Source organism: Carica papaya, chromosome 2 (genome assembly GCF_054855325.1).
Source record: "Carica papaya isolate Zhongbai chromosome 2, ASM5485532v1, whole genome shotgun sequence".
Taxonomy (NCBI): domain Eukaryota; kingdom Viridiplantae; phylum Streptophyta; class Magnoliopsida; order Brassicales; family Caricaceae; genus Carica; species Carica papaya.
The window spans coordinates 12,114,399-12,132,790 of NC_142310.1; the positions used below are offsets into that span (position 1 = coordinate 12,114,399).

General features: G+C 34.2%; 1 protein-coding gene across 2 annotated transcripts; it reads left to right on the forward strand.

Annotated features, from left to right (window-relative positions):
- Positions 1-4,054: 4,054 nt before the first annotated feature.
- Positions 4,055-14,330, forward strand: LOC110815596 (phosphoglycerate/bisphosphoglycerate mutase family protein). Of its 2 annotated transcripts, none has more exons than XM_088213346.1 (9): positions 4,055-4,543; positions 4,901-5,006; positions 5,152-5,368; positions 5,466-5,584; positions 10,818-10,916; positions 13,005-13,049; positions 13,130-13,228; positions 13,332-13,439; positions 13,625-13,764. In XM_088213346.1, exons 1-9 carry the CDS (start codon positions 4,176-4,178, stop codon positions 13,658-13,660), a joined length of 1,197 nt encoding a protein of 398 aa, XP_088069472.1. In that variant the 5' UTR covers positions 4,055-4,175; the 3' UTR covers positions 13,661-13,764. The 2 variants fall into 2 exon arrangements, with proteins under 2 accessions (XP_088069472.1, XP_088069471.1); XM_088213345.1 differs by having other exon boundaries at positions 4,056-4,543; positions 13,745-14,330.
- Positions 14,331-18,392: the final 4,062 nt, after the last annotated feature.

Here is an 18,392-nt window from a genome sequence, read left to right on the forward strand (position 1 = left end):
ATACTAGGTTTCAATGTGACCATACATACTGTTCCGAGTTTAGATGTATTGGCGAAGTGATAAGTATGTACTCATATATAATCATTCTATGTTCGGGTATATAAAAAAGTAGTCTGATCTGCGTATCCTAACTGTTCCGTGTTCGGAGGGTAGTAGTATTTTAAGGTACTCATGTATGTCGTTATGTGTTCGGGTATATGGAGAACTAGTGATAAATATGTATGCTTACACATAATGTATGATAATTAATTGATCCTCTATAATAATGTTCATATACAACGAAACAATTGTAAATCTATTTTTTGATTTGTACATTCGTCTTCTAATTTATATTTATATTTTTTTAAAAAAGTAAATGATATATGTTTTTGTTGTATGTAAAAAAAAACTATATATTGTATATACTATACTGTAATTTCATAACATTACTTATTGGGATATTTTATCTCACCCTCAATTACTCTCCAAATATTGAAGATACCGTTGTAGAGTGAGTGACGATATGGAGAAAAAATTTTTAAGCTAGACTTTGATATTAAAGTTATTATTTTATACTTTTATTTTATAATGTAAAAAGAAAATTTAAAGTCTCGTATATATGTTTATGTTTTACATTTAAAGGATGTAATATTTCTACGACTCTGTTATAATTAATAAAGTTAAATTATTTTACTTGAGTTGAGTTTATATGATTTAAGTAAGTATGCTCCAGTCATTACACTATAAGACGGAGTATGATCCATGACAGAGTAGCGGTTGCTTTAACCATGTAATCTCACAAGCAGCGGAGGCCATAGACCTGTACAAAGCTTTGGCGAATGAGCGAGAAACAATGACTTATTTCTTGTATTTCCAAGATATAGGGGAAGAACCAAGAAAAATGTGATAGTTAGTAAGGGACCTCCTTGTTAGCGAGCAACTAGCCTAATCCAAGTCACAATAAAAAATTAATTGGAGATTCGTATGTGAGGGTAGTAAAATTCCTTGGCCATGAGACTGTTTGAGATAGTGAAGCATACAAATTGAAGCGTGTCAATGATTTTGGCGTGGCTTGTGCATAAATTGAGAGAGAATGTACACTGAATAACAAATATCAAGATGAGTAATGGTTAGGGAAAAAAGTCTACCTATCAATTCTCTTAATAAAGTAGGGTCTTCAAGAAATGAGCTATCATCTAAGGCCAAACGATAATTTTACTCAGTAGGAAAAGAAGATAGTTTCGAACCAGACATACCAGTTTCAGCCAAGATGTATAAGGTACGCTTGCATTGAGATAAGACAATACCTTATGAATTGCGAGAAACCTCCAAGCCTAAGAAGTATTTAAGTGTGCAAAGATCTTTGATAAGAAATCATGTTGCCAAAAATTATTTAATACATGAAAGAATAGATAGATAATTGGATGTAAAAAATACATCATCCATATAAACAAGAATAGCTGCAAAAATATTATCTTTTTTGTATGAGAATAGTGATGTATCAGCTTTAAATTGAGTGAAGCCAAATTTGAGAAGAACGTTAAAGAATTTAGAAAACCATTATCATAAAGCCTTTTTAAAATCATAGAAGGAGCATTAAAGTCGACAAACCCATTTATCAATAGATGGCAAATAACTTTGTGGGCGTTACATATAAATTTCTTCATAAAGATCACCATGAATAAAAGCATTTTGAACGTTAAGTTGATGAACAACCCACTATTTGGTAGCAACAACAGCTAAAAGAGTGCGAACAATGGTGATTTTTGTAACCACGGTAAAAGTCTCATTATAATCCAATCCCTCAATTTGAGTATACCCTTTTGCGACGAGCCTTGTTTTAAATATGCCAATGGAACCATCAGAGTTGTATATAATTCTATATACTCAGTTATAATCGATGACTTTCTTTTCTAGCGGTAATTGTTTAAGAGTCCATGCTTAATTCTTTTCAACGACTTCTAATTTAAATTTCATAACATCTTTTCATTTTGGGTTAATAGCAGCCTGTTTATAAGTCTTAGGCTCATCATGGGATGTGATGGTTGCAAAAAAATAAATGTGTGAAGGAGAGAATTTATCATAAGTAACAAAGTAAAAGAGAGGATAAAGAGTACCTGATGAAGTTGTGTTAGTAGTAGCATTAGGAGAAACTTTATTACAACCTGGAAAATCAACATGATAATCTCGAAAATGGTGAGGTAAATTCTTGATACGAGTTGGTCAATGAACAATAGGTTATGTAGTGGAGGTGGGTGTTAAATCTATTAAGTGGGGTTCTGAGGAATCAATTTCACTAATAGGTAGGGGAATGAGTGTAATAAATTGTGGCGACGGAGGAAGGGGTTGGATTTTGAAGGAAAAAATTGATTCATAAAAGGTGACATCACATGATACAAAGAGTGACTGAGTTTTAAGATTATATAGTTTGCACCATTTTTGACCATAATGATAGCCCAATAAGATACAAAGTACATCATGTTCATCGAATTTATTAGGTGATTTAGGTAAGACAAATGCATAACATAAACATTTAAACATGCAAAGATAAGAATAATATGGTTTGGTGGAAAACAACAGTTCATAAGGCCTTTTATCGTATAAGAGTGATGTAGGTGTGTAATTGATAAGATATACAGTTGTTAGAACACATTTACCCCAAAAACAAATAGGCAACCCAGCTTAAAAATGTAAAGCCCTAATTTTGCTGGTAAGAAATTTTTTATACCCAATAAATCTATAAAATATACTCTGGGATAAGCTTAGGTTGAGGGAAAAATTAGTGGTGGATAGAAGTTAAGATAAATGTCGTGGTGATTGGTATAAGAGTAAGTTCATATATGAATTAACGTTTAAAAAAAGATTTTAGGTATATAGAGATATATATGGATGATAAGTGGAATAAGTTCATTAATATTAGTTGAAAAATGAGATAAGACTTTGAGGGTAAAATGGTGGATTTTAGGAGTTAAAAGAGAGGAAGGCTTTCTCGTGGGAAGTGATAAAGAATAAGAAATTGACTTAGAATATTTATAATTATAATTTCATGCAATAACAAGAAAAAGAAAAAAATTTATTGCTTTGGTCTACTATTAAATAGGTGATTTATAGTAGTCCCAATAAGTGTTACATTTTTTATAGCAGGTTGAAAGGGAATGTCAAATTTTCCATCAGTTAAATGTGTTGAGAAATATAAAAAGGTCATGATTTTTAAAAGTTAGAGGTACAAGATTGTTATAAGTAGAAATTGTGGCATTTAAAACAACTAAGAAACATTTTAATGCATTAGAGGGAAGATTGTGCTTGAATTTATAAGAATAAGAGACATATTGATTAAAGTGAGTCGGGGACTAGGATTGTTGGTCATGTGAATTATTAGGATAATGTTTACATACCGAGAATTCTACATGTTTAGGTGGTAGATGTCAAAACGGAGGATGCATGGTGCATGATTTGTGGCATTTCGAACAATAAAAAAGTGGTTAATTACGCCTATAATTGATTTTCATGCACACAAACTTTTCCATACTGACTATTGTTGGGTGTAAAAGGGATGTCTCAATAATTAGATTCATCGTGATTGAATTATTCGATCAAGAAATACTATGTTAATATTGATAAGAAAGAAATTTAAAGAATTGGAATTGAATTCAATTTTTTTTCGAGGATTTATTGTTGCTCCTGAAATATTATACTCAACTGTTTTATTTTGTTCATGGGTGTGAGAAGTAGTAAAATGATTAATCCCCCAAATTTTAAAGAAATTTACAAAGTTTGTGAAATTTACCATCTAGGCATATTATAATGATTTTATAAATATGTTAAATTATTATTTAACCTGTAATATCTTAATCTTATTATTATTATTATTACAGATTAAATTATTTATTTATGAATAAATTGTATAATTAAGAGATAAATTCTAATTTAATAATAAATTGTTTTTAATAAAAAAGTCATTTACATCATAGATTAATATAATCTGTAAAAAAATTACATTATAATATGCAATTTAAAAATGGCTAATTATGAAATCACCAATGATATGATAAACAGATATGGAAGAAACCAAACAACGGTCACCATAAAAAAATAATAATAATTTCAGGAAGCAAAAAAAAAGGAGAGAGAAGATGAATAAAATCAGAGGAATTCTAGAGATTTAGCGCGAAAAGGAAACCAGAAAGCACTTCTAAATGGTTTCACTCACGCAGCCCCTGGTTTTCCACAACCGTTTTCTCCTCCACGCAGCCAGTTGGAATTGGAATCCTTGTCCTCGCGTCACGAATCGATTACCATCGAGCTTACAGCAAGAGACCGCGAAGTCGGTGGAATCACCAGAGGGGAATGATTTGAGCTCGGAACTTTACGCTTCGGCTCCGTTTCCTCCAATTAGAGCGTCGAAGAGAGTGGTTCTGGTCAGGCATGGACAGAGCACTTGGAACGCGGAGGGAAGGATTCAAGGGAGCTCCAATTTCTCGGTATTGACTAAGAAAGGTGAGGCTCAGGCTGAGACTTCGCGACAGATGCTCATCGATGACTCCTTCGATGTCTGCTTCACGAGGTGTAGTCTGACTTTCTTTAGAAGTGATTTTGTTGCTTGTAGAAAACGAATTTCTCTGGTAGTAAATTATCCAAGAAGGTTCAATGCATGTGTTTGGTTAGTTTCCTGGAAGTAGCTTTTGATTAGAATTTTGTTAAGGAAGAAATGATGAGTAATTTTGCATTACCTGGTTGTCCTTTAAAGGCTTTTAGGTAAAAAGTAGTTTAGATCTCCACTTTGGCTGAGTCTTTTATTGTAAATTATAAGATAACTCTAGTCTGTTTTGTTGCTCATGGAGTACCTTTTTTTTTTTTTTTTTTTTTTTTAATTTTGAGTATCGCTTCTCTGATGTTAAATTGAGTTTCCTGCTTATGTTAGCCCCTTGATTCGATCAAGAAGAACAGCTGAAATCATATGGAGTAATCGCGAGAATGAGATGATCACAGATTCTGATCTGCGAGAAATTGACCTTTACTCATTTCAAGTTAGTAAGTTTGATTTTACAATTCTTTATTGAATGTTCAAATTGTGCTGGAGTCTACATATGTACTTTTCTACAGCGTGATGAAAAATTTATGCTGTTTGTATTTATTGTGAGGTTAATTGGAATTTACTTGGGGGGATTTTAGGGCCTCCTAAAGCATGAGGGAAAAGCAAAGTTTGGTGCAACCTACCGTCAATGGCAGGTAGATGCTGTGAATTTCAACATTGATGGTCATTATCCGGTGAGAGAATTGTGGGAACGTGCTAGAAACTGCTGGTCTAGAATACTTGCTCATGAAGGCAGGTCTGTTCTTGTGGTCGCGCACAATGCTGTGAATCAGGCACTTGTAGCAACAGCTATTGGTACTATTCCTTTCTCTTTTCCATCTAATTTTATGAACATAGAGGTTTTTCTTTAAAGGTTATTTCTATATTTATTTTTTTCCTCCCCGACAATCAGGATTAGGAACAGAATATTTCAGGATTTTACTTCAGAGCAATTGTGGCGTAAGCGTCCTAGATTTCAACCCACGAGCTGAGGGTGGGTCTCCATACATTTGTCTTAATCGTCTGAATCAGGTAAATAAACACGTATGTTGAATCTTCTTAGACATTACTTTCTAAAGTTAACAAGAGGTAGGAAGATTTATCATTTTCTTTGGTTTAATTCTTGTTGCTACTTCTCATTACAGTCTCTTCCCTTAAGCACCTATAGGTTATTTGTTCTTTTCTTTTGTTCCTTTTCATGAAATCTGGATGATGTGTATCAATTTATCTCAGTTTGACTTAATTATAAGTTTTCTGTCCCATAGTAGTATACTGATGTCCAGGGAACTCTGCATGAGGTCGCCACATGCAATTCTTTTTATCACGGTAACTTGCTGACATGACATTTTGCTACTCATTAATCAGTTTTTTTAGAGAGCAAGGCCTTCCGGAGACGCTCAAATCCTCTGTTCCACGCTATTTTAACTCTTAATTCTTGAATTCTTGTTTGCCAGATTGATATCTGTTTCTTTTTCAGATTTCGTGTAACAAATGGAAAAATATATTAAAACCTTGAGGTTGGCACAGATTAATAATTAACTATTTGGTCCTATTTTGAACAAGTAAAACTCTAAAATAGAACCTATTCATCTAAGATTTTTGCAGGTGATTTAGTGGAGTGAAGAAGATAATTTGGTGACTTAGGAATTTTTTACAAGGCAATTTTTGTTGAAGCTTAGAGATTTGATCCTTTGTTTCATTCAATATGTCCCTTCTAGCCCAATGGTAATGGAGATTCAGATTACAGGGGAAGTCATAGGTAGACCCTAGAGTGTCATTTGGGTCCATTTTGGCCTTTATGGTAGGGGTTGGAGGACTGTCGTTGAAGTGGGTTGTAATGCTGTAAACTTGATAAATGGATTAGTAAATATTAGACAGCTATATTTAATAGGCTGGATCTATAGTTTCTTGACTCCAGTTTATCAGCTTCCATGAGGAGTATCAGTGTTGGAATGGTCCCTTGAAGGTCCAATCCTAGGGTCATTAGAACCACTAGGGACAAGGAAGCTCTGGTGCGTAGTAGCTTCTCTGACTGCAACGGAGAGGTTTACTTGCAACATTCCACTGATTTAGAATCTCAAAAATTGGGAGGTTGGTGGATTGTGCTTCCTTGGTGGCTCCTCCAGCCATTTGTGAGATTTGTCCAGAAGTTTGCTAAGGATGGTATCTTATCAGTGAAATCCTTCTACCTCAATATCTTGGATCAAAATCACATTGTGTACAGTTTTATGTGCATGCAGATTTGGAAGAGGAAAGCATCTTCCAACATGGCTTTTTCAAGGGGGAAGCCTCTTGGAGAAGGATCTTTACTATTCACCTTGATGAGAAGAGGTGGGATTTTGTCAAATAGGCTTATCCTTTGTGTGAAGGAGAATAAATCATCTGGGAAGATTATAAAAAATCTTTAGAGTATATTTATCATTTTACTCTAGCAATTTTCTCCTTTGGTATTTGGAAGCTAGAAGGTCCGATCTTCTTGGCATCAATTGGTTGCTTGGTGGTTCAATTTTTGATCAGTTGTGGACTTTGGGTGAGTAGACTGCAGAAAAGGCGTGCCCCTCTCATTTCCATAACGGTCTTTTGGTTTATGTAGAGACAAAGAAGAGGGACTATTTGCAAATCCTTCTCGATAGTATTGGATAGCATTTCTGATATTGATGGAATTGAACAGGATAGAAGTAGATAGGATAGTACAGGATAATATAAGAAATAATGGTTGTCAGTAGGGCATCTCTCGAGGATCCCTTTTCGGAAGAGGAGGTGTGGGACTGTTTGGGTGAGTGCAATGGAGACAAGGCACCGGGTCCCAATGGTTTCAACATGAAGTTTTACCAAGATTTTTGGAATATTATTAAGGATGATATCATGGCTGTTTTTAGGGAATTTCACCGAACCGGTGCTTTTTTGAATTCCATAAATTTTACTTTCTTTGTTATCATACCTAAAGTTGTTGGGCCCAAGAATATTAAAGGGTTTAGGCCTATAAGCCTTATGGGCAGCTTGTACAAACTGATTTCTAAGGTTTTGGCTAAAAGAATGTCTAAGGTTATGGGGGAGGTTATAGGTGAGAATCAGAATGCTTTGGTCGAGGGGAGGCAAATTCTTGCTGCGGCTATGGTTGCTAATGAGGTTGTTGATGATTTGGTGGGGCAGAAAAGGAGGGTATTATTTGCAAAATTGATATAGAAAAGGCATATGATAGAGTGTGTTGGGATTTTGTTCTCTACATGTTGGAGCGGATGGGTTTCGGGAATAGATGGAGGAGATGGATGAAGACATGTATTTCTACCACTTCTTTTGCCGTAATGGTCAATGGAGGTCCCTCTTCATTTTTTAAAGCTTCTAGAGGTCTTAGGCAAAGGGACCCCTTGTCTCCATTACTTTTCCTTACGGTGATGGAAGCATTTAGTAGACTCATGGAGAGGGCTTGTGATTTGAATATGATTAAGAGTTTGTCAGTTGGGATGGGTGATTCCACTGTAAAAGTGTCCCATTTATTCTTCGCCGATGATGCCTTAATATTTTGCAATCCGGACCTCTATTCTTTACTTCGTGTAAGACGCTTGCTTGCTTGTTTCCAAATGGTGTTGGGCTTGAGAATTAATTTGAGCAAAATGGAGATGGTTAGAATTGGAGATAGGCAGGATGAAAGAGAATTGGCTAGTGTTTTGGGCTGCAAGATTGTCAAGCTGCCCATTATATATCTTGGTCTTCCTCTAAGGGCGAAATTTAAAGATACTAAAACTTGGGATCCCATTAAATATCTTGGTCTTCCTCTAAGGGCGAAATTTAAAGATACTAAAACTAAAGATCCCATTGTGAATATGTTTGAAAAGAGACTTGTGGAGTGGAAACGAAATTTTCTCTCTAAAGGGGGGAGACTCACATTGATCAAAAGTACCTTAACAAATCTACCAATCTATTACCTATCCATTTTAACTATTCCGGTGAGTATTGCCACCAAACTTGAAAGGATTCAGTGCAGATTTCTTTGGGGCGATGAAGAGGGGCATAGGAAATTTCACTTAGTCAAATGGGAGGAGGTGAAGATGCCGATCAATAAAGGTGGGTTGGCATTGAGGTCTATTTCAATATTAAATTCTGCTCTACATGGTAAGTGGCTCTGGAGATTTGTGAATGAGAAAAGGAAATTGTGGAGGAGGGTGGTGGAGACAAGATGGGGTGATTGGGAGAGGAATGGGGGTAGGAGAGGGAAATATAAATGCCATGGGTCTAGCTTATGGAAGAAAATCAGCTCCGAATGCATGAATTTTTATGATTGCTTACGTTGGCAGCTTGGTAATGGTGCTGAAATAAAATTCTGGAAGGATGAGTGGGTTGGTGACTTCAAACTGAAAGGTAAATTCCCAAGGATGCGATTGCTAAGGAGAGGGATATTCTTGTCGAGGAGGTGTTTGAGAAGGGAGAAGGGGGTGGGATATTCAAGTTAGAAGAAGTTTAAAGGAGGGTGAGGAGGTTGAATTCTGTAATCTGCTGCGGTGGCTTGTTAATTATAAGGTGAATAATGAGAATGACAAAAGAATCTGGAAACCAGACATGAAAAATGGTTTTTCTGTGAAGTCCTAGTATAACCTCATTGCCAAAAATGATGAGGAGAATGTGAGAACAGCTCCGTTTAAGCATATTTGGAGGTCAAAAGCTCCGCCCAGACTGGCTTTTTTCATTTGGGAAGTTGTCAAAGAAAAAATCTTGACCAATGATGCATTGAGAAGAAGAGGAATGATAATAACCAATAGGTGCTATATGTGCAAATCTGATGAAGAATCTTGCAATCACCTGTTACTTCATTGTCCTATGGTCTACAGAATTTGGGAGCATGTGTATGGAATTTTGGGTTTAAAGTGGGCCTTGGCGGGTAGTGTTAGCAAGGAGTTGTGGGCGTGGGTTGGATTATGTAAAATGAAAAAAGATTTATTTCTTATCTCATTTTCCATTATGTGGATGGTTTGGAGGGAGATGAATGTTAGGGCTTTTGAGGGTTTTGAAACAGATATTGTAAATATTAGGGATAGATGGTTTCATATTTTTGGATCTTTTTTGATTGGTCATGACATAGTTGATTGGAATGATATAGAGGTTGTTATGGACCATCTGATCGATTGTTAATTTTGCATTATTGAGACAATATCCCATTAGTACCTTTGTGCATAATAATATTTTTCTTTTATTTAAAAAAAAAAAAAGAAATAATGGTATGTTTGGTAGATATAGGGTTGGATTGAACAAATCTTTATGTTAAATGTTTGATAATCAATAAATAATACTGGACACGACTACGATTACTAAAATGCCATTTATACTGTTTTATGTTTAATTTTTAATTTTTCATGAATAGAAAAATATTATTCATAATTACATCAATTTATTAGATTTAGATTGCTTTTTTAAGAAATTAATATTATTTAAATGTTGATAATGAATTCCTAACAAAAATGTTAAAATACTAATATTAGCAAATTATTTCACACAAAAATTATTATTTTATTTTTTATTCTTAATTTTTAACAAAAATATTAGATTATTCATACTAATAAATTATCCACACAAAAATAATAATGTATCAGACCTAGCTGTCTATCACAAAGCTACCTAATTACAATTAGTATAAGATAATGAATTAATAATAATAAATTACCATATGTTGTGAAACTATCTTTTAAGTTATAGCATTTATAGGATAGTAAATTATATGATTAATACTTGTAAGATATCCAGGGTTATATATAAAATTGATATGTGAATAAATAAAATTTATTGTTCTTTGCGTGCAAGAATATATCTGCGTGGATATCTGCATGGCATTGCCATGTTTCAGATGCATAAAATCTTTTATTCTCTTTTAAGTATAGTTTAATATATCAATGCCTGAATGGAACATATTTTTCAGGACTAGAGTAATTAATGTTATACCAAATCAATGAATCTACTTTAGCAGTTGTCTAAAAAACAAAAAGGAAAATAAAATGCTGTTGCACCTCAAATAAACTACTCAATAGGTAATTTGGTGCATGCAGAATGACTAATTCCGAACTCTTTTTGTTAATCTTATTCTGAGTGATTAACATCCAGGTTAACTAGAAGTTAAAAGATTAAATTTCTAGAAAGTAGCTTACTTTCTCCAATATCAGTTCACATTTGAATGCATTTTGTGCATGTTGTTTCCTGACTTTTCACAAATATATAGACTCTCTAATGGGCTAGTCTTTCCTACAATTTTAGTGATTCTATTGCAGTCTTCTTGCAGACACCAAATTCTCCTGTTGCTACTGGAAGTTCTGGTGGGCGAAAAACCAGCAAGCGCATCATACTTGTTTGCCATGGATCCACACAGGGAGATATAGAGGTATAGAAGCACTGACTTTGCCTATGCAATTGTTCTGGGTATACAGCTTCGTTTCTTGTGTTTTGGCAAATTTCAAAACCAAAACCATGTGATTTACTTTAGTGCAGTTAACTATCTTGATACTTCACAATGGCTTCTAGACATCCATTGCAAAAGAAAGTACAAAAATTTCTTATTTTTTCTAACAAAAATCACATATACAATACTGATTAGTCAGATGTTACAACTCCACAAGTTATACCAAAATTGCATTTACTTTGTCGAAGAATGTTGTAGGAAATCTTTGTAATGGATTAAAATGAATGAAGTTATTGGATCTTATCTGATTTGTTATCCAATTGCCAAAGATCTTCTACCCGATAATTTAATCCTTTTGAGTAAAAAAATCTTGTTTGTTTTATGAAAGGCTACTAGAGTCTTCTACCATATACTTGTTTTTAAATCTTTGAGACTATGACAGTATCCTAAAGAGACTGATTTCAGTAACAAAATTGAATAGATTTTCTGCAGTTGTGTTGTTATATAAGTAGGCACAGTAAGGATAGACAAACGAAGATAAACTGTAATGTAAGTTAAACTCTTATTTGATAGTGAACAAGGTAATTTTAAACTCTATTCAAATTATCCTATTGCTAGATAATATCTATGAATACAATATATATTATTAACATATAATTTATACCCTGTTGATAAATAAGGAAAGTTACTAAAATGCCCATGTTTATGTACGTAATATAATTAATTGTAATAGAAGCTTTCAGTAGAAGCAGTGAGATTCAAGTTACCCATTAAAGTAACATAGTTAACATTTTTGTCCAACGGTGGAACTTAATGGTAGTTAACTAGTACAAAACAAACTATAAAGCTTTATTTTCAAAATGGTCTAACCAGAAAGGGTGAAAACTGTAATTTGTCCTATGTTTTTTTGGTTCTTTTCTTTTCAGACAGTTCTTCTGGTTATATGTCCTTTCACCATTGGTTGCTCCCCCTCGTAAATTTTCTCATTAAAAGGAAAAATATTGATATCAGATGGAAGAAACTATTTGTTCCAATGAACAAATATGGTTAAGAAGAATAGGGAAAAACACTGTACCATCCCAAACTCATTATGTCCTAGATATCCAGACTATAATTGTCCAGGAGCTGCCAGATACCACTGGACGATCGCAAATACATTGATTATAGCAACTAGTTTGCGTTGCCAACCAATTTGCACACCTTTTCTAGACATGTTGGTCGCTTTAACATTCCACTCTTAAGTCTTCTGACAACTTTGGGAAACGACAATTATCAAGTTTTGTAAATACTTGAATGTAATCTGAGACATATGGGAATAATTTGGATCTAGTCCTAACCTTCGGCACTTGGCATCAGTGTCATCAAAATTTGAACAATGCCCGTATATGCAGCCTTAACACCGTACAGTCAAACAAGATAATTGCTGCATGGAAGGTTGTGTAATACTGATGATTAGTTTAAACTTTCTATGAACATTTTTTTTGGAGATTGATGATATGTAGTTACAACCGCAAATGAAGACTGGTTTTCCAGTCTGATGTACCATTTCAGGAGCCACAGGAAACTCAAACCAGAGGCTGAAGTCATGTTGGCTTCTACCTAGGATCTAGTCTAGTTATGCGTGTTAGGATCCATAGTAATAATATTCTTTGGCTTAGTCTCCTTATCTAGCTTTCATTTAGATTTTAGATCTAGATTTTCTTTTATTTTAGTGGGGACATTATCCATTTAGATCCAGGAGAAGTGTTAAGCTCGTTGCGGTAGCACCCTATATATATCTACTTAGAATTAGGAATAAAGCATCAGATAGTTAACAATGAAGTTGAAGTATTCTCTAGAGAGCAGGGGTTCTCTCCATTGGTGTAATTGCAGGCCGTCAAGGCCAGAAATCCAACAAGCAAGCCTTAAACTTGCTGCAATATTTCACAATATCCTGGAGCTATGACCAGATCCCGAAACCTGGACTATAACATGTGTGTACTATTTTTTATCTTTAGTACTAGTACATGGCTGTATTTGTTTTCTTTCTTTATTGATTTCACTGGTTATGTTATCCCTTCTTGTTAACAGGTCAGTTTTGGTGATCAACCAATGAACATGCTTGGGGTTATACAGGTACAACATCAGTAGCATTTATGTAAGTAGCTAGGTCAAAAGATCATACAATCTGAATTTCTCCTGTGGGTGCTACACAGTCCCAGAAAACTGCAGAGCTACTACTTGATTTGAAACTGAACTCTATAATAAGCAGCCCAAAGAATGCTTCCGTTGAGACTGCCACGGTAATATCCAGAGTAAGTTCTGTCCATCTTGCTTAAGCCAGTTTAATCAGTTAGAATCTCAATCTCTGGTGGCAATTCGAAGAGCATTTTTTATTCAGTTCCTACCTGATTTTAGGTGCAAGAAGCTGCAGATTGCTTGGGTGCTGACTGTGTGCCACGTTATGTGGATATGAAACAAATGGGAACCCTGGATATTGAAGATATCTTCCTGCAATCTGAGAAGGCAAGATGTCTACAGATAATAATATATTAATATTGAGAAATAAAATCAAATGCCTCCTTTGTCAATTACTTTCTTTTTTTAATTTTCATTTTTTTTTTTTGCTTTTTTCTTTTTCGGCTGTCTACCTGGACCTTGGTTATAGACTCACATGTATAATGTAGATCTTCCTTGCTGAAATACACCAGGCTTCATCTAAAATCCATGTGTGCAATATATCTTGATCCCGTCAACTGTCTCAGAAAATGAGATTACCCGTTGAAGCAGCAGCCTCATTTCCAGCCTAAAAAGTGTGTTCCTTTTGGCAGGATGCTGTTGCAAATCTTGAGGCTGGTTGGTTAAACAGATTTGGGGATGAAGTCATTTCAAAACTCTGGAATCGATCTGGAAAAGCCTGGGAATCACTGTTAACTGAGCTCTTGGATGAATCTGAGACAGAAAAGGTGGTTGTTGTGATTGGTCATCCGGCAATTCACACAGCACTAACAGCACATTGCCTGAATCTGACAAAAGAATGGATGGGATCATTCCATGTTGATGCGGGGAGCATCAGCGTCATCGACTTTCCAGATGAGGCTACTGGAAGAGGAGTTGTAAGGTGCATAAATTACACTGCTCATTTGGGGAGGTGGTCAATACCAATTACAAGACCAACACTGGACGATGAAGACTTTTAAACCTGATCCTGGATGCTTCTAAGCCTAATTCCAACTATCCATTTAATACTTTCATGGTTGTTTATGCTTATTATTACCCAGGCAAATCACGTACAAGGTTTTGATAGAGTTTGGAAGAATTAATCCCGCTGCTACATTATTTTTTTAAGCCTTATTCCTGTAAAAAAAAATTTATAATGTTACTGAAATATGGTGTCAGAAAAATAATTACCAACTAGTGTTAAATTTTGCTGCTTTGGAGTCTAAAGTCATACTATTTCCAGACTATGTGAAATTTTTTATCATTGATATACAAAATCATATTACTTTTAATAAATTTAAAATAGATTATCTAACATTAACCTTTTTACTTGATTTTTAATATTAAGTAGGATTAAATGCATGATTAACTCCTTGAAAATATTCAAGTAACACTTTGTAAATTTTTTTTATTTAAATCAGTCATATATTTTTAAAATGATTCAAATAATTCTTACTGTTGAAAATTATTAATATTGTTAGTTCAATTAAATAAAATTATTATTAATTTTTTTGATACTTAAATACCACATGTCATCCTGTATTATATGATATATAAATTTTTTTTAATAAAATAATATTTAATTTATTTAAAATAAAAAATTTAATTATGACCCACCCATATCATATAATCTTCTCCATTTGCGGATATCAATGAGAGGGAGAGAGAGTAAAACATTTAGAGAGGAAAAATAAGATGGAGCAAGTGTTGACACAATTGACGACAACACCGGCAATTGGAACGACATTGTACATGGTAGCAATGTTCAAAGTTTTATCCTCTCTAATTTCATACGAAAATGCTAACTCTATAGAAATTCATGCAATCGACTACTTTATTATAGATTGAAGAGGTTGAGATGCAACTATAGCATCAAAATTGTACACTTTTATAAATGTGACATTTATTAAATTATAGACACATGAGAAGTAGACATTTGTTGCTACAATAGTCACTCTAAGTTTTTTGGTTAATTAACAAATCTCATTCACTTTGTTAGTTCTATAAGTGGAGGTTTTCGAACAATATTTAAGAAAATTATAAAATTAATTACAAAAGGTCTTTAAGTAATTTTGTAGATTTCCAAGGTGTTGTTGTCAGATTTCTAAGGTGTTTATCTCAAATAAATTTCCTCCTAAAAGCATGACTAGACATCTTCTTTAGTTGTCTTGTTCTTGAGGGCAAGAGAGTCTCTTTCTTAATTTCTTCCAAAACTTTTTGACAAATAAAATATTATGTTTAAACCCTTAAGCAACATAAATACAAGTTCACCAAAAATCTTTCAAGAAATTGAAGAATCTTCATAATCATCGCATATGAAGTGATCCGGAACTAAAAGAGAAATAAATTTTTAAATTTAATGCGAAAACGTATAATAACGTTAGAGTTTATATTCCTTACATATAAATTTAAATGCGCAATAGAATTACAGAAATGTTCCTTTTATAGCGGTGTATAAAAAAAACGAAATAAACATATGAAAATAATAAATAAATATTGTGGGAGGTTAATCTCCACTAACTCTTGATGGAATTCGGGGGACATCTATTCACAGCCCTCCTATTGATCAGTATCTAAATCTCGATCTTTTTGATCTGAAATGGTTAATAGAAGTGAGTTACACTAACCCAATAAAAATATCACAATACTCAACGATACGGAAACTGAAGGTTGGTAAAAAACATAAAACAACTAATGAAATTCTTAATTTAAGTAAGTTCATTTATCACAAGAAAAATCATTTATTGCATACTTACCATTATGAGATTTTCAAAATCAACTTATAAAGATAATAACTCAAATGATATTATGATCTCTTATACAAGTGAGTAAGAACAATAACTTTTTATTTTTTATCTACTTACTGGTACCTCTGAGGGTCCATAGGAATGTCTCCCTATGCGTGAACCCAATATCTAAATTTATCGATAATCCGACCATCCCCATACCCCGTCCGGTATGAGTGGCAAAATGTTATCCATCGATACCCCGTTTGGTATAAAGGTGAACCGGACCGTCCCCATACCCTGTCCGGTATGAGCGCCAAAAATACCATCATTCGATACTCCGTTGGGTATGAGGTAACGTTCACGGTAGGGTTTCCTATATACCCGATCCGTCCACCATCTCGCTGGATATCTACTAAGACAATCATTTATTAATTCACATCATCAAACAATTTTTTATCTATATATTAATTTCACGTTTCACAATCAACCGTAAATCACGCAAAACAAGCGAGATATGTATTAAAGAAACACAACTGAATCATTTAACTATTTCAATATATTATCATGTATTTAAAGTTGTACGAGCAAGTAATCAATTAAACATGACAAATAAATAATTAACTGGTTTCGGCTCCATTAGTGACTTATAATTATTCCCAAAGTTTTCTAAGTTCCACATAATACTATATTATTAATTTCTAAGCTTCAATTCCATAACAGGGAATAGGGTGAGAGATTCTTACCCAAATCGATGTTCGAAATACCATATTTTCTACCGCGCCTCCTACCAGTCTCCAGATTTCTTGAATTTTCCTGTAGAGATTAAACACGCTCCACGTACTTAAAAAAATACTAAAAAAAACTTAAAATCGGTATTAAAAATCTCTTCTAACCAATTTTAAAATTTCAGTACGGCGCCACCGCCGTACTCCAGCGACAGCATCGCTGCCCGCGATGGTGATTTGCCTGGGCCTAGCCGTTTTCGACTGACTTTACAAATATTATTGCAAAAAAAAAACGTTAAGGAGCATTGGTTGGCCAAAAAAATAAGAAAACCAAAACTTACCAGTGGTGGGGTTTCCAGGTGCGGCGGCTCCGCCGGCTCTCCTTTGCAGCTGGGATTCCTCCTTCGGTCAACCTACAGAAAACAGAACGGTAAACACAATGGTGGAAAAATCGCACAAAATAAAAACTGAGAAGGGGCTCATCGGAAGAAGTTGCAACAACCCCGCTAGGCTTTGCCCGCATTTTTTTGGCTCACCAGCCATTTGTTTTGCTCCGATATGACCTAAGGAGTGCTCAGAATCGAGTCCCGAATGGGTAGGAGAATTTTTACTTTTTTTAGCAGTCGGAGGTGGTTCTGGTGCGGCGACGGTTGGCAGTCGGCAGTCAGTAGTCAGCGGTCGGTGTCCTTCTCCGATGTATGGTTCTTCTTCTCTAGCGGAGGACTGGTGGCTAGGGTTCGGTTCTGTGTGATTCGAAATATTTGTACCCATCCTGCGTTAATTTAGGCCGTTCATCGCGATCGATCTTATCCGTCCGATCGCGCCTAAGGAAGAAACAAATCTGAACCGTTCATTACGTTTGATCTCGAACGTTCGATCGTGTATAAGGGAGAAATAAATATAAACCATTTATCACATTTGATCTTGACCATTCGATCACGCCTAAGGAAGAAGCGGATCCAGATCGTCCACATGCGTGGGATCGATCCTGGGCCGTCTGATCGCGTGGCATGCGGATCGCCAACGTGGCTTCTTGCGTGGCGCCAACGTCAGCGTGCTTGATCACGCAGCATGCTCTGGTTTGTCGAAGTTGCTGACTGAGCAGTCCTATGTGGCCGAACTTTCTTTAATTGCACTTTTAACTCACTGTTTTCAATTTTTCTTTCAAAAACACTCTTTGAACTTAAATTTTCACTATTTCTTCCCAAAATTAATTTTAATTTCGTCCCTAATTTGTTTTTTCTCTCAAAAATTCAATCAAATTAAAATAAAATATATTTTTTTAATTATTATATATATACATAATCCGTAAATAGCATTTTAAGTTAATTTTTGGGCCCCAGTGTTATAGCATATGTTTCAAAGCGATTTGAGATTCTTTTTTCAAAATCATCTAAAGACATCCAACAATCAGAAAACAAAATTTGTTTAGTTGTTCCTTCAACCAAGTTGTTTTTTTTTTTAAAAAATCAAAAAATCAATTTTATTTTAAGATTAAGCTGAGTCTATCATGAAACTAATAAAAATTTGATGTTATTTGAAATTAGATAAAACCCATCAAATTAAAAACTTGAAAAAAATCGAGATAATTCGATATGAAATAGTTTATTTATTAAATTCTAACTTATTAACGTAGATTGAGTCATATGGATATTCTTTAGCAAAAAAAAAAAAAAAAAAAGAAGGATAAAATACTTACCAAACTATATAACATTAATAGATTACTATTTAATATTATAGAATTAATGATAAAATCTTATAAGATTGTTAGAAGACCTTCAAAAATTAATAAAATACCTAAAAAT

Coding starts and splice junctions, on each gene's coding strand:
- LOC110815596 (XM_088213345.1), top strand. CDS start 4,176: ATGGTTTCACTCACGCAGCCCCTGGTTTTCCACAACCGTTTTCTCCTC. Junction 4,544..4,900: donor TTCGATGTCTGCTTCACGAG/GTGTAGTCTGAC, acceptor TGCTTATGTTAG/CCCCTTGATTCGATCAAGAA. Junction 13,050..13,129: donor ACATGCTTGGGGTTATACAG/GTACAACATCAG, acceptor GGTGCTACACAG/TCCCAGAAAACTGCAGAGCT.